This window comes from Sphaerodactylus townsendi, linkage group LG03 (assembly GCF_021028975.2).
Source record: "Sphaerodactylus townsendi isolate TG3544 linkage group LG03, MPM_Stown_v2.3, whole genome shotgun sequence".
Lineage (NCBI taxonomy): Eukaryota > Metazoa > Chordata > Lepidosauria > Squamata > Sphaerodactylidae > Sphaerodactylus > Sphaerodactylus townsendi.
Window position 1 is genome coordinate 4937966 of NC_059427.1, and position 16414 is coordinate 4954379.

General features: G+C 44.9%; 2 protein-coding genes across 31 annotated transcripts in view; one reads left to right on the forward strand and one right to left on the reverse strand.

Moving 5' to 3' along the window:
- The window catches only part of LOC125428587 (zinc finger protein 883-like), a 1608225-nt gene that overhangs the window by 947181 nt on the left and 644630 nt on the right, over window positions 1-16414 (reverse strand). For 3 of the 30 annotated variants that reach the window (XM_048488973.1, XM_048488980.1, XM_048488977.1), the window contains exons 1-4: window positions 11657-12544; window positions 10786-10864; window positions 5639-5753; window positions 4536-4606 (exon numbers count right to left, since the gene is read on the reverse strand). The exons of 13 other annotated variants lie outside the window; for them this stretch is intronic. In XM_048488973.1, the coding sequence (XP_048344930.1) occupies window positions 4536-4606; window positions 5639-5738 (171 nt within the window). In that variant the 5' untranslated portion in view covers window positions 5739-5753; window positions 10786-10864; window positions 11657-12544. Of the gene's footprint in view, window positions 1-4535; window positions 4607-5638; window positions 5754-6036; window positions 6537-10785; window positions 10865-11656; window positions 12545-12622; window positions 12924-12946; window positions 13156-16414 lie in introns of those variants that run through there. 14 more of the 30 variants (XM_048488971.1, XM_048488970.1, XM_048488956.1 and 11 more) reach the window with 12 other exon arrangements.
- LOC125428534 (zinc finger protein 345-like) overlaps window positions 1-16414 on the forward strand; it is a 770962-nt gene that overhangs the window by 232858 nt on the left and 521690 nt on the right. The window lies entirely within an intron of this gene.

The following is a 16414-nucleotide window of genomic DNA, read 5'->3' on the forward strand; positions in this document are numbered from 1 at the left end:
GCGCTGCTGCTAAGCCAGCAGCCATTGTAAGTGAACAGGCCCCTCTGGGACGGCATTTTTGCCGGGCCCCTAGGGAGCCAGACGCACTCCCCATGCGGAAAGGGCCAGGGAGAAACTAATTGTTCTTATATGAGGATGGAAAGTTATTCAAGGAAAGGAAGGGTGGGGTTGGGTTGGTTTTTTTTTTGGTCTGGGGGGTCAAGATCAAAGCCCACAATCCCAACCAATATAAAAAGAAGAGGATCTCACTTTCTCTCTACCTTTAAGGAGTGTTCATGCAGTTTACAACTGTCTTCCTTCCCACAACAGATACCTTGTGAGATAGGTGGTGCTGAGATAGTCTGCAGAGAACTGTGACTAGCCCAAGATCATCCAGAAGGCTTCATGTGAAGGAGTGGGGAATCAACTCCCTTTCTCCAAATTATAGTCAGCTGCTGTTAACCATTATACCATGATGTTTCTTCAGATCACAGTCAGAGGGGATCACCATAATCCCATCTGAAGGACAAGTGAGTTCTAATGGTTTGCAACTGATGAATGCATTTATTTGTATGCAGTCACAGACTATCATAAACGCATCAACAGTCATACCATCCCAGAAAGAAATGTACCTCTGGGTTGTGCATATAGCAGTCAAATATATAATGGGCAAGTCCTCAGTGTTAGAAAGTCACAGATACAAAAGCGTTGATCTTTTGACACAAGGACATAGGTAAGGGGGGGTTTCCTCAGGTTCAACCCCCCCCCATTGCATGTCTGAAGCTCCGCCCTCCGTTTGTGGGTTTTTTTGTATCTTTTTAGTGGTTTTTTGTTTTTGGACAGCAGGGGGCGCATTTTATACTAGCAGCAATTCAAACTGTCTAGGGACTGTTTGGGAGGACTCCATCTGATAAATACATTCCCAAGTTTCCAGTGAGGTTTGCCCAGGGGTCCAAAGTTATGGACTCCCAAAGGGGGTGCCCTATCCCCACTGTTTCCAATGGGAGCTAATAGAAGATGGAGGCTACACCTTTGAGGGTCCATAACTTTGGACCCCCTGAACCAAACTTCACCAAACCTGGGTGGTATCATTTTGTGAGTTTTGGCCTAGCTGTCTAATTTGTCAAGGTCATTTTGAATTCTGACCCTGTCTTCTGGGATACTACTTACACCTCTTAGTTTGGTGTCAACTGCAACTTTGATTAGCATGCCCTCTATTCCATCATCCAAGCCACTGATAAAAATAGCACTGGGCCCAGGACTGAACCTTGTGGCACCCCACTAGTCACTTCTCTCCAGGATGAAGATGAGCCATTGATGAACACCCTTTGGCTTATGTCAGTCAAACCATTACAAATCCATCTAACAGTAGCATTGTCTAGCCCGAATTTTACTAGCTTGCTTGCAAAAATTTTATGGGGCACCTTGTTAAAGGCTTCACTGAAATCAAGGTATGTTACATTCCCAACATTCCTTTCCTCAACCAAGCTTGTCACTCTATCAAAAAAAAGAAAAAGAAAAAAAGAGAGATAAGATTAATCTGGCACTTGTTTTTGAGAAACACATGTTGACTTTTAGGGATCATGGCATTTCTTTCTAAGTGCTTACAGACTGTCTGTTTAATGATCTGCTCCACAATCTTTCCTGGTATTGATGTCAGACTGATTGGGCGGTAATAGTTTGGGTCCTTTTTCCTCCTTTTTGAAGATAGGGATAACATTAGCCGTCTTCCAGTCTGATGAGACTTCTACTGTTTTCCAGGAATTCTCAAAGTTTATAGCAAGAGATTACTTCTGAGATTACTTCTGCTAGTTCTTTTAATACCCTGCAATGTAATTCCATGAGCCCCCAGAGATTCGAATTAATTTAAAGTAACCATAATTGAGAGTTTCTTCCTTGCAGTATAAACCCAGTTCCTGCAACAGCCTTCTCAAGTCAATTTTAGTTAGGGAGATTATAGCCATGTTGTTTCTCCAACTGCATTTTCTGTTCCATTTTCCCCTGGTTGAGCACTGTTTTCTTTTGGGGCCAGTTTCTTCTCTCATCTGGGCAGCCAGAGTGCCCTTGGGGAAGATTAGAATATGCCTTAAAAATTGGCTTTGAATAATTTCTAGACTAACTATGCCAAATGTACATTCCAGTTTAAGGTCTCTTTAAATGTAACTCCAAGTTCTTTGAAAGAGCTTCAATGCTTATCTGGGTTTCCAAATATACTCCAAGATGAAATGTTTGCCCTTTTCCTAAAGACCATCACTTTAATCTTCTCATTGAGAGTTTCTTCCTTGCAGTTCCTTGCAGTTCCTTGCAGTTCCTGCAACAGCCTTCTCAAGTCAATTTTAGTTAGGGAGATTATAGCCATGTTGTCCACATATAATAGAATTGAAATTCTTTGATGGCCAATTGAAGGTGGAAGAATTTATGGACCAAAAAGCCTTTCAACAATGTCATTTATAAACTAATTAAATAGCAAGGAGGGCCAATACGTATTCCTGCTTTACTCCCTTACTAATTGAAATTTTATTAGTTAAGGAGCCAGATATTCCCACCCAAATTTGAGAATAGATGTTCAAATGCAGTTCACACAACAGAAAGAGTAGCAATTTATCCATTTTTTCCTACTAGCTTTTACTAAAGATGGCCCCTGTGACGAGAGTCAAATGCAGTGGCCATGTCTACAAATTGGCCATACTGGCAGGAACTGATGGAAATTGTAGTCCATGAACATCTGGAGAGCTACAGGTTGCAAACCCCTGGGCTAGATGATGTAGTGTTTGGCAGTGAATGACTGGACAACATTCCTCTCTGAATCCTGCTTGATGTGGGTGTAAAATATGATTCTTAATCACCCAGTGTTCTAACTCATGCAACAAGTATTTGCTATATAGCTTTGCTGCAATATCCAACAGTCTGACTGGTCTGTAATTCTTTGTATCTGTTTTGTCCCCTTTCTTATGGATGGGGACAACAACGCTTAACTTCCAACCAGAGGAAATTAAACCTATTTCATTATGAACCTATTTCATTAATCTGCGTGAAGACTTTAGCTAACAGAAGAACCACCAGTTTAGAAAAGCTTTACATAATTCAGGGAGGATCATATCTTCCCCAGGTGATTATCCAGGTGCCAGAGAAGTGATTAAGCCTCTAATTTAAGTGGTTGAGGTGGGTTTTCTGGGCTGTGTGGGAAACACACCTGGGCAAGGAGACAGGCACAGGTAGAGCGAAAGAGGGGATGTAGGGGGTTGCCAATGCCAGGCTGAGAAATTCCTGGAGGCTCGGAGGAAGGGGGGGTGTGTTGAGTGAAGTCAGAGGTCTTTGCAGCCTGGAGATTAGTTGCAATTCCTAGAGATCTCCTGGATTCCACTGCAGATTGGCAACCCAGATTTTTCCCCACCAGACTGTGGGGGATTGGGGAGAAACTTCCCAGCTGCATGGGTTCTATCCCCGACAGGACACATCTGGAAGGATGCCAGATACTGGTGCCAGATACAGATGCCAGGATGAAACTGGAAGATCTTGGTCTGGTAGATCTTGTTCCTAACGTTTCACCTGCATCTGTGGCTGGCATCTTCAGAGGTGCATCACAGAGGGAAGTCTATTACACACTGTGTCTACATGGACATCAGCCTGGGCATTCATGCCTGCTCTTTATGTCTATTGCACCTGACCCCACTCTGGCATTAAAATGTGCACTCAGAATCAGAGCTGTACACGTTAATGCACATAAGGCTTCCAAAATGAAGGCCTTTAACTAATAAAGTCTGAAAGTTACTGGGGAAAATATTATTCAGAACTTGTACATCAACAGTTGTCAACTGTTATAAAAGTGACTAGGCCTCCACAACCTGAATCATGAAGTTTATTTCTCAACCCTGCCAAGATTCCAGGAAAAAAGCTTTAGTTGTCAGTCTGCATTTGATATCCTGTTCAGATCGACCTCACTGCCCAAAATGGTTGGCAACTGAAAATTTAGAACGTGGCCCCTTTCAGAGTTTTCCTGAGGGACACATGCTCTGCCTTGTGTGGTGGGCACAGCAATTGCTGTAGGGCCAGCCAGACCACTTGGGTAACTCTTCTCGGCCATACTGATTATCGCTTTCACTACCACACTGCTATCTTGAGGCTCCCAAGACGGAGCAGGTACCAGGGAAGGCTTCAACACAACCTGCTGCTGTTCAAGATTCTGATTCATGCCTCATCCCAAGGGCACCAATGAAAGTTCCTTACCTAGATTGGCCACATTCCCATAGTTCTCCAGCATGACTTCCTCATAGAGAGCTCTTTGGTCCTGATCCAGCAGTGCCCACTCTGCCTCTGTGAAATACACGGCCACCTCCTCAAAGGAAATCAGAGACTGGAAAAAGAAAATCAGATTCCCTTGTCATGTCAGACTGAGACAGTATTCTGAAAAGGGATACTCTGGGAGGTGCTAGATGGAGTATTTAGCTTGTATATAAGCAGTAGTGTTTACAGTCTCATCTCTGGGCCCCTCAGCACCAACTGCAGGAGAAAAGCCCTCATGAGAAAGGAGGGGGTCCCCTGCTCATCTCCCCTACCTGGACTGTAGGTGCAGCAGCTGTTTCCATACCTCTGCAAAGAGAACGGAACAACACTGTCTGTTGATGGCCTGAGAGGGAGGGAAAAGTGGAAGAAAGATTAGTCAGTACTTCCTATTCTGTTTGCTTGCATGAATCATGCTTCATGCATCCCCATTCCCTGGGCCATGCTGGCAGGGGCTGATGGGAATTGTAGTCCATAACATCTGGAGTGCCAAAGGTTCGCCACCACTGTCCTAAGTACACTCAAAAAGAACTGTAACACTTTCTAGGAAGTGGTAGGAGGGGCAGAAGAGATGTACAAGGTACCCATGAGCACTGGGGGGCTGTAAATGCCATTGGCACATTTCAGACTTCTGTGATACCTGAAACTTGTCCTGTGAACACTGGGGCTGAAAAAACATGATAGCATCTCTACTGGACCAGACTAAAGACCCAGACATGCTATTTTCCTACCAGCTGGGCTGTTGCACATAACTTTGAGTCCAGGCTGGTGGAAGAAAAACAGGGAACCAGAAATGACATTGCATGGCATGTCGCTGTCACATGAGACCAAAAAACCAGGCCTGAACCATGCACATCTGGAAAGTGAAAGTAATATCTATGAGTGTCTGTAGCATCAACTAATCCACTAATATCACATCTGGATTTTGGGCCAAAGGTAACTTCAATGTGACATCATATCCACCCTAAGCCCCTCCCCACAGCAGGGCAACGCTCAGCCAGCGTCCTATTTCCTACTGTAGCCCATTAAAATGCTCCCATAAGGATGAGCACAAAAGACATTTGCTCACATTTCCTGGCCCCTAGCAACAGAACGTGCAGGCTTTGTTTAGTCACAAGACTGAAGAGCTCAAACGAGATTTGTTTGCCTTTTCTTTTCAGCCAATTTGAATCCCTCCAATAGAAAAAGGAGAGATATGAATATTGCCATTGTGAGGAACTTCCCCCATGAATTTGTCTAATCCCCTTCTATAGGAATCCCAACTACTGAACATTGAGTGCCATAAGTTGAGTGAAGAAGTATTTGATCTTTTTTCCTGATCTCTACCCATCAAATTAACTGGGTGCCCGAATCTGATCCAGGCACAGTGAGTCCTTACCACCTGAGAGGGCATCTTGGGCATGCTCCTGGGCCTGGCCTGGGTCCCTTTCCTCAAGTAAACCTTCTTCTGTCTGAGAGAACTTCATTTCCATCTTCATGGATGGACCCCAACTCTGAAACAACAACAGTGAAGGAGACAGATAAGAGACAGAATGGAAGTTACAAAGGAATGGACCCTGCCCCAGTCCCAGACTCTGCACTTCTCTGTCAGCAGACCTAGAATCCTGAGGAATTATTTGAAGGGAAAGAAGAAATGGCTGCTGAAGAAGGTTATCAAAACCTCCCATTCAGATGATTAACACTTGGACAAAACACCTAGACAAATATTGGGCAGGGAAGCCTTAGAAAGTAGGTATCATTGCTTGAACTGGAATACCTGGAAAGAAAAGCCCTCACCTGTTCTGCCTGCCTGTTCTCCTCGGCCTGACTCAGGAGGAAACCTTCGGCCAGGGCCACCGCCTGGGAACTGGTCTCCGGATCACATCCTCTGACCCAGTGCTGCATTTCCTGGGGCAGGAGGGTCAGGAACTGTTCCAGGACCACCAGGTCCAGGATCTGCTTCTTTGTGTGCCTCTCTGGCTTCAGCCAGTGGTTGCAAAGTCCATGGAGATGGCTGCAAACCTCTCGGGGCCCATCAGCATCACAGTAGCAGAACTGCCGGAAGTGTTTTCTAAGTACGTTTGAGTTTATAGTCTTCTGAATCCAGATCTCTGGCACAACTCTCTCCCAGAATTCAACACCACTCTCAGCTTGAATGGGATAGGGGCCTTTCCTTCCTCTCTTGCCAGGTCCGGATCCTTCTGGGCCCTGCTCTTCCATTTCCTTCCCTTCTATTGGGCCATGTGAAACTGTGAAAGGACTCCTTTACTCGTTTGGCTATGAAGAGAGGCTTCTCCCTGTGGGGGCGGGGAGGAATGCAGTTTTGTAAAAAGGCCAGAGTCCTTTTAAGTCAAGCAACTGGCAGGTTCAGGACCTCCAATCACTCTGGGAAATTCAGATAACATCAATTGCAAAAACTCTCAACCACAATCACAATACAGACACAATAACCAATTAGTAATACTAACATAGACTCCCTCTTCCAGTAATCAGGATAAGAAACCCTCATACACAGAATATTAATGTGAAGTTTTACAATAGAAATCAAACCAAACAAATAAATATATATAAATAAATCAGTAAAAAGCTGGAGTCCTTCTGAGGTAAACTGCCTGCAGCTTCAGACCTTCCAATCACTCTGGGAAGATTGTGCCTTTTTCCCTTCTATGGAGTGCCCCAACTCTTCAGCCACCACAGAGGACTCCGGGTGGCACAAGGCCAGTAAAGGTCTCTGCCTCCTTTGACACAAACCACCCTTGGTGTATGTGTGTGAGGGGGGATGGGAGTGCCAGTCTCCTTCTAGCACTTAGAAGGGATTGCCATGATCACTAAAAGTCAACATGGGTTTCTCAAAAACGAGTCATGCCAGACTAATCTTACATCTTCTTTTGATAGTGACAAGCTTGGTAGACAAAGGGAATGCTGTAGATGTAGCATTCCTAGATTTCAGTAAGGCCTTGACAAGGTCCCCCATGACATCCTTGCTAGCAAGCTAGTAAAATGTAGGCTAGACAAGGGCACTGTCAGATGGATTTGTAATTGGTTGACTAACAGAACTCAAAGGGTGCTCACCAATGTCTCATCTTCACCCTGGGGAGAAGTGACTAGTGGGGTGCCACTGGATTATGTCCTGGGCCCATTCAATATTTTATCAATGACTTGGATGATGGAATAGAGTGCATGCTAATCAAATTTGCAAATAACACCAAATTGGGAGTGGTAGCTAGTACCCCAGAGGACAGGGTCAGAATTCGAAATGACCTGGACAGATTAGAGAGCTGGGCCAACACTAACAAAATGAATGTTAGCAGGTAAATGTAAGGTACTACACACTTTTCCACTTTAAGATTAAAGTAGAATTGTAAATTCATCCACCACATGCTAGACTTGTTTTACAATGCTCTACTTGGGTCCTTGTGCCTACCTAGTTCTGTCTCCTCTCCCCCCATTTGAACACCTTATTTATTTATTTATTTGTTTGTTTGTTTGTTTGTTTATTAAATTTACTATACCGTCCACTCCCGAAGGGCTCTGGGTGGTGCACAATCTAATACATTGTTAAAATACATCATAAAATCTGAAAATTAAAATACAGCTTAAGCCTTAAAAACAACTATCAGATGGCCATTAATAAGTCGATCAGGGCGGTCAAAAGATCTTATGCCCCAACAAACAGCATAGCGAATGGCATCATCAATGGCAGGTGAGCAGCACTGCGATCCCAGTGTTGGTGAGCCAGCTGGTACAGCCATGGTAATAGCACTTCCCTTTACACTGGGCTCAGTAGGAAGTGAGACCACTTCTTGGAACAGCCGCTTCTCGTAGAGAATATGGCTCTTTCCTCTGTACGTTGGCTCAGACGCAGCCCTTACAGGCAATAGGAAAGGAAGGGGGAGGTGAAAACAGTCTGGTTTCCACTTGCCTCTTTCAAAGGAGGAAAAATCCCTTCTAACATACACATACCCTAATTTACACACATTCCCCCCAATCCTTCAGCTGGCTAGCCAGTTGCCATGCCGGACGTTTAACCAGCCACCACAGTCCTTCTTCGGCCACGCAGAACGCCTTGAAAAAAGTTCCCTGAGCGGTGCCCGTGGCCATCCGTGCCTGGTGCCTGCCTGCTCACCAGCCAGCCTTTTCTCGCCTTATTTTCTTGCTCACTCGACACACAGTTCCTAGTCAGCCATGTTACAAGCACAGCTCCCTGGGGTGCTGTATCGCCCCAAGGCCAACAATGTCCCGAGACTCCCTGCCAATTCAGTAGCCTCGCAATGTCTCCCCACAACGAGACCTTCCCCACCTGCTCTGGTTTCCCATCAGCTGAGGCACAAGCCCAGCCACAGCGGCCGGCCTGCCTGTGGAAGTCAACCTCTTTTCTCTCACTCTCTGCAATGGCAAAATGTTAGCAGCTTATTACACACTCAGCCCAGTTCTTTCTCACCCCCTCGATGCACTATAAATGCTCTTTTATCAAAGTACCACGTTCAATACTGCACAGAATAATGGTTTTGATAAAGACTGTGTGTAATGATTTTAGTGTGTGTATATTTGTGACTTTAAACTGAGAGCTGAGTTTGAAAAAGAAAGGCGGGTGAGAGAGGGAAGAGAGGGTGATAGGATTAGTTGATTCTGGAGTGTGCGTGTGCGGGGCTGTGCTGGACTGGCCGAAGGTGACAGGATTTTAGAGCGAAAAGACTTAAGGGGTCAAAACTCTAGTCAGAGAGAGTTAAAACTCTGCGCGAGCACAGCAGAATGTATTAGGGCTCCTCAGTGAAAAGGCCCTGTGTGTCACACCTCCATGTGAGAAAGTCAAAAGTGTGCCTAAGCTCTGTGTGAGCAAAAGTCAGAGTGTGTCAGGGTTTCTGAGTGAGAAGTCGCAGAGGGTCAAAGCTTTGTGAGAGAGTTAGTCAGAAAGTCAGAGGGTATACAGAGGAAGAAGAAGAGAGAGAGTTTTGGATTTATATCCCCCCTTTCTCTCCTGCAGGAGACTCAAAGGGGCTTACAATCTCCTTGCCCTTCCCCCCTCACAACAAACACCCTGTGAGGTAGGTGGGGCTGAGAGAGCTCCGAGAAGCTGTGACTAGCCCAAGGTCACCCAGCTGGCACGTGTGGGAGTGTACAGGCTACTCTGAATTCCCCAGATAAGCCTCCACAGCTCAGGCGGCAGAGCTGGGAATCAAACCCGGTTCCTCCAGATTAGATACATGAGCTCTTAACCTCCTACGCCACTGCTGCTCACTGCTGAAGTGCTGAGCCTCAATAAACCATCAGACCAAACAAATACAGACAGTCTGAGAGAACTATGAGAGAGAGAAGCTGTCAGAAAGTGTCAGAGTGAATTTATGTTCAGTGGAGTCCTCAAAGCATTTGTTGCCTCAGTTTGATTTTATTTTACTTTTTAAATGTTTTGCTTAAAACCCTGAAGTTATCCATCAGTTATAAATAAAAACTTACATACTTTGAAGAAACACTGGATTCCCACCCCATTTTCCTTAGGACCACACATGCCATCCACTTTGCCTTATAAGTTGTACACATTTCCAAATGGAGAGGGGGGAGGGGAGATTTGGGGAGTTTATATTTCTGCTAGTAGCTGCCACATGGGGAAGAATTAAGTGAACAAATATTAGTTGGCACACTATATGTTTATAAAGAAAAAAAGAATGGGCGTCGCATTTGGTGACTGTGGGTGGAAGACTTACTGCACTGCACTTAAAAATTATAATGCTCATAGTTATTCTGGAGTATAAACATTATAATTATAATGCTCATAGTTATTCTGGAGTATTTTTCTACTGTGGAAGCATATTACTTTCTCTTCTGCTGCACCACAACTGATCACACTTTAATTTTTACTTGGAAAAGAGTATACACTTAGAAAGGAAAAAAAATGAAATGCAGATATATAGGATGGGTGGCACCTGGCTTGACAACAGTATATGTGAAAGGGATCTGGAAATCTTAGTAGATCACAAGCAGTGTGATGCAGCAGCCAAGAGAGCAAATATGATTCTGTGCTACAACAATAGGAGTACAGTGTCTAGATTGAAGTAATAGTAACACTCTGTTGGGTCCTGAGGAGGATGACCAAAATAGCAAAAGGAAGATGACCAAAATAGTAAAATGTCCTATGAGGAGCAAATTGAGAAGCTAGGTATATTTACTCTGGAGAAGGTTAAGGGATGACATGATAGCCATGTTCAAATATTTGAAGGGATATTATACTGAACATGGAGAAAGCTTGTTGTCTGTTGTTCCAGATACTAGGACAAGGAGTAATAGGTTCAAGGTACAGAAAAAGAGCTTCTACCTAAACATTGGGAAAAAATTTCTGAAAGTAAAAGCTGTTCGGCAGTGGAATACACTGCCCCAGAAGGTGGCAGAATCTCTGGAGGTTTTTAAACAGAGGATGGATGGTCATGTGTCAGGAGTGCCTTGATTGTATCTTCCTGCGTGGCAGCAGGTTGGACTCGATGGCCCTCTTCCAACTCTATGATTCTAAAGAGATTGTTTAAAAAATCCAAAAAGATTATAAACATATTGTACCTCAGTTGAAGTTGGGTGAAAAAGGGGACTGGATGGATGCAGATGAATTTAAATTGATCCTCATGAAGTCACATGATTTCTACAAAAGAAACCAGAAAATAAAACAGCATTCTTACTATAGATCTTAGTCTATACATAGAACCAAAAAATAATGCACCCACTGTTTCATGATGCTGCAATGCTACAAAAATGTAATTCCAGCATATGGACCCTCATGATTTCTGCATTAGGTCACCCTCAATTCACCATCAAATCACAGGTCATGTTCACAGCCAAGAGTGCCCTGCAAAAATCAGGCATCTACCGCTTTGTGGCATTGCCACGGCACTAAAGCATCGATCTTGATGAGTTTCGCATTGGGACATCCCAAACTGACTGTTAAATCAAATGGTATGTCCATACCCAGACACTACACCCCAAAAATCATGGATCCACTGCTTTGTGATGCCATTGTGATGAAAAATCAGAGTTCCAAATCGTGGACCCTTGCTACTTTTTCAGTGGATCACTCCAGATTTACTATTGAATTACTTATCGTGTCTATAGCCACAAATTAAGAGGTAAATTGGACTTTCCGGCTCAATGGGGCTGCTGAGAGATTCCAACCTTGAACTTGGCAACGACAAATGTTCCTTTTGATCAGGTGAAACTCCCCACACAAAGAAAGCCAGCACTGCAAGAAGAAAAGTTGTGGCCGCTGTCTCTGATTGTATGAATCCGGTCAGAGACTGATGCCTCCTGGTCGTGTCTGATGGGGGCCTTCCCTCTTTTTTCCCATTCAGCAGATGGCACTGCTGACCCTGAAGGGCTCCTGAAACTCTGGTTCATAATCTTGGGGAGCCTGGAGGAACCCCCTTCCCTTTGCACTCACCCAGGGGAACAGAAATATAGCCTCCAACTCAGAGGACCAGGACTTCCAAAGGGAGAAGAAATGAGAGGATTGGAGGTGGGCTGTTCCTCATCAGTTTTCCGAAGAGCACAGGAGACAGCACGGCTGCACTGTTTAGGATCCTGGGATGGAAGGAAAGAGGAGCTCTCTGGGGTCAGGCTGCCAAGAACCACAGAGGGGTGTGTGTGTCCTCCTAAATCTCCTGCCCCACCTCAGTCTTGATCCATCAGCCCCTTCCTCTGTCTAAAGGGGATAGAAGGTCCCTTTTGTATTGTCATTACTTGCTGGGCTAAATCTCTTTTGCACAAGTGGCTCTTTCTTGCACAGGTGGGTGAACTCTGTGTGTGTGTGTGGGGGGGGGGGGGCTCTTCTCCAGTGCTGGGATTCAAACAATTTAACAACTGGTTGTTGACAAGCACCCTTTTAACAACCGGTTCTGCTGAAGTGGTGCGAACCTGCTGAATCCCACCACTGCAATGCACTGTTTCCCCCTTTCTTTGGATCCTGCCAAGCAGTTCCTGGCTCTACATTTCACCACCCAGGAGTATCATTTGCCTCCCCTGGAGACCCTCGTCTTGCCCCACCCACACCCACCCCCACCCCAGAGCTCTTTGCTGTCTGCACGAGCCGAAAGAAGGCTCGTCTTGTGCAGATTCGGCTCCCTTCCCCCCCTTTTCCATTCACACCCCCCCGCCCCCTCGGTCTACTACAGACTCTCCGCGGCTTCCTCCCACCCACCCTGCAAATCTGGCTCACTCGCGAAGCCTCCGCAATGCAGAGAAGGGGCTGCATCTTACTGCCGCCCCCCGCCTACTGCAGAGAGGAGGGGGGAAGGAGGGGTGCCAGAGGGAGCTCACATTTGCAGTGGGTCGCCTCTGACCCTCCTTCCCCCCAGCTTACATTTCCCAGTCCTGCACCCCCACCCCACCCCGCAAAAAACCCCAACACCTCACTTGGAAGGAGCAAAAGGTGCTGCAGGACTGTACCCGACAAAGGCCACCTTCCCAGGCTTTGGGGCTCGCAAGGGCACCTGGTAATTGTAGTTCCCAGCTGGAGAACAAAGCCCAACAGCAACCCCAGGAAGGTCTGGTTAAAAAAAAGGTTCTTTCCCTGCCACCTCCAGCCTCTTTTTCGGCATCTCTCGTGCAGCGGGGCCGCCCCAAACAGGGAAGAGACCCCTTCCTGCAAAGCGGCCTCCTCCTTTGGGCCAGGTTGTTGTAGGGAACTACAATTCCCAGGAGGACTTGCGAGCCCCAGAGAGGCCAATCTTACCTCTTCCAGGCTGGTGAAAGTGCTTTCAGAAGAGGAAACGGAGAGTTTATTTCTAAAAATACAATAAGCATTTCAAAGAGGGAGGCGTCCGAACTCAGCCTCCTTTTAAGGGGTCTGGCCATGCTTTCATCTTGCAGTGGTGTTTGCAGTCAATATTGCTCTTTTCTCTGCTGAGGGATCCCAATGAGCTCAACAAAAGAAAGGGGGGGTGCACCCAAATGGGGGAGGGGGAGGGGGGGGGAGGCTTGAAACCTCGATGGTTGTGTGCATCGCAATAATTAAAAATAATATTACTGATATATATTTATTAGAAAGCACAATAATTTATTATAAAGCAAAATTTATTATCACAATACCGTATATTTGTCATAAAGCACAATTTCACTTTAAAACCTCAAAGGTAAACCTCAAAGGTAAACCTCATAAATGTGCAGAATCACATGTAACACCTAAGTTGGTTGCACAATAAAAACCTCAGAGTGTGTTTCTGCACACAGGGCCTTCTTCAGCGATAACAAAACAGCGTACCCAATGTCTAGAATCAATAAATAACAGAAGTCAAAGCTAAGGATAGAAAAATTATATAAGTTATACTTTATTAATAGGATAACAAACAAATTTGAAACTTTGTTGTACTACATGTGTGGTTTTTTTCATTATCAGGACACCAGGTATGGATAAAAATAAAATAGTTCCTGAACTCATCCTGGAGCTCCCGTCAGTGACATAAGTCATCGTGATGCAACTGTGCTGTGCTGAAACAATTTTTTTTTAAAATGGCATTAACCCAGTTTCTCCCTACACCTTGCTACTTTTACAGAACTGTTATTCATTATGCCCTCATGCATAACTGTACATCCCACCGAAATTTGTTTTTGGCCAAATACATTTGCTATTTGCTATTACAACTTCCAGCGTGTGTTGTGTGTGTTAATCAAGAAAAAGAAGGTTTGGATTTATATCCCCTCCCCTCCTGCATGGAGACTTTATAAGGGGCTTACAAACTCCTTTCCCTTCCTCCCTCCCCCAACTGACACCTTGTGAGTTAGGTGAGGCTGAGGGAGTTCGGAAGAACTGTAACAAGCCCAGGGTCACCTGGCAGGAACGTAGGAGTGGGGAAACAAATCTGGTTCACCAGATAAGAGTCTGCTACTCAAGTGGAGGAGTGGGGAATCAAACCCAGTTCTCCAGATTAGGGTCTACCTGCTCTTAACCACTACACCAAGCTGGTTTGAGTTACCAAAGAAACTGAAGGAATGAAAATACAAGAAAGTACAAAGAAACGGAAGGAATGAAAATACAAGGAAATACAAAGATACAGAAGAATTACGAAGATACAGAAGGAGCAAAAATACAAGAAATATGCAGTCCTGCACCACCCAGAGCTTAAAATGGATTGTCGCCATCCACATTAGCACATGATCTGTTGTCTTCAGAATGAATATGTAAACAATTGCTTTGTTTTCAGTTGGGGGTGGGGGTGGAGTGTGACATGCCAGCAGAGTCAAGTTAGGCATTTCCCCAGTTTTTGACACACCAAGCTCAAAAGATTGTCCATCACTGCTCTATTTGATAGTTTAGGATTTAAATTACTTTCCTAAGGAGCCTGCTGAAATGCTCCCCTTGGAATAACCTGATCACTCGCCCTCCTTCCTCTCCAAACCCACACTTGTGGAAAAGAGAATAGAAGGAGAATCATAGAATCACAGAATGGTTCTCTCCAGATCATAGCTGTGCCTGGCCTGACACCGAGGTTGCTTTCTGGCTTGCTCCCCTTTTTTCTACACTAGACAGTCCAGAACGTTTAACAGATCTAAACTTCTGATCATTTTGGTTGTCAAGCCCTGCAATTCCCTTTTTTAGGTACAGTTACCAGAACCATACAGAATACTGCAAGGCTGGTCTCACCATAGACATGTATAAGGGCAGTATGATAGCATCAGTTTTATTCTCCATTCCTGTTCTAATTACGGCCAGCATGGAATCTGCCTTTTTTACAACATCCTGGGTGGCCATTTTCATCAAACTATTCACTAATTCTCTAAAATCCCTCTTTTCATCTGTTGCTGCTAGTTCAGAGTCCAGTGTATACCTGAAGCTGGGATTCTTCTCCCCACAGTATGCATCCATTTACACTTGCTCATGTTGAATCTCACTTGTCATTTTAATGCCCACTCCCCCATTTGCAGAGATCCTATTTTGGAACTCTTTGCAATCTCTTTTGGTGTTCATTACACTAAATAATTTAAGCCCTCCTCTGGGGCCCTTTCCTTGACCCAAAACAGCTCCAGGGGGCACAAAGTTCTGCCTCTCCCCCACTATAAAATGCCTTCCTCCCCATATACAGGCCAAGTCTGCCCAAGCTTCATGTCTTGTGCTAGGGCTGTCTGGGGCTGCCACCTGCCAAGGAAAACACCAGAAAGTTGGTTCCTGGCCTGGAGGGAAACCTGATCCTCTCCTGCTCCTTGCTGGAGATCCACATTTACTTCTAGGGGCTGGATCAGAGCTGGCAACCCTCTTTGGGAGCTAGGAAGGGTCCAACCTGACCCTTTTTTGGCCCTGCTCTGCATGTGACAGAAGGCAGCAGGAAAAGAGAAAAATCCAACATGAGATAGATTGACTCTATCAAGGAAGCCACAGCTTTCAGGAAGCAAGACCTGAGCAAGGCTGTTAACAATAAAACATTTTGGGAATCATTGATTCATAGAGTAAAAAACTATCTGACAACATTCTCCTAGTTGGTAATCCCTACCCCTTGTGTAACCAGCTTTTGTTCATAGACTGAAATTGTTATACAAGTAAATATAGGAAACTTGGGCAATTCCCCATTCCCCACATGAGCGTTGGACTCTTAGCCGTTGAACCAGATTTGTTTCCCCATTCCTGCACATGAAGCATGCTGCTGACTTTGGCTTATAAACTGTTTTGAGACTCCTTATAATAAGAGTAAAATAGGGTAAAAATCTGAACTCACACCACCCACGTTATAAAGAGGGAGGGAGAAGAGAGAAGGATGGGAGATTGAATTTAGACCCCTCGCATTCCAACAAGATTCCCTAAAGCAATCTTCTAAGTGCAGCTAGACTTCCTTCACCTTTGCAAAGAGAAAAGGGAGAAAGAAATCACCAAAACTGCCCCTGAACACCAAATTCAAGTATTCTCTCTCATGCAACAAAGCTCTGGAACTCACTAAGCAAAGTACCACACTGAGATTTTCTACTTGCACACTTGAATTTTAAAGAAAGTGAGGTCCTAGCACTTTTGAGCTTTAAAGACATGTGACTTGACTACATATTCTCCACCATATATCTGCTACTCCAAACTGGACCAGGGAAGGGGAAATTAGCTTTACAAGGTTTCCAGAAAGGGATAAGATGGGATCTTATAATATTTGAATACCAAGGTAGATCTTAGTAGCTCTCAAAGGTATCTGGTGGGCCACTGCGAGTAGCACAGTGCTGGAGTAGA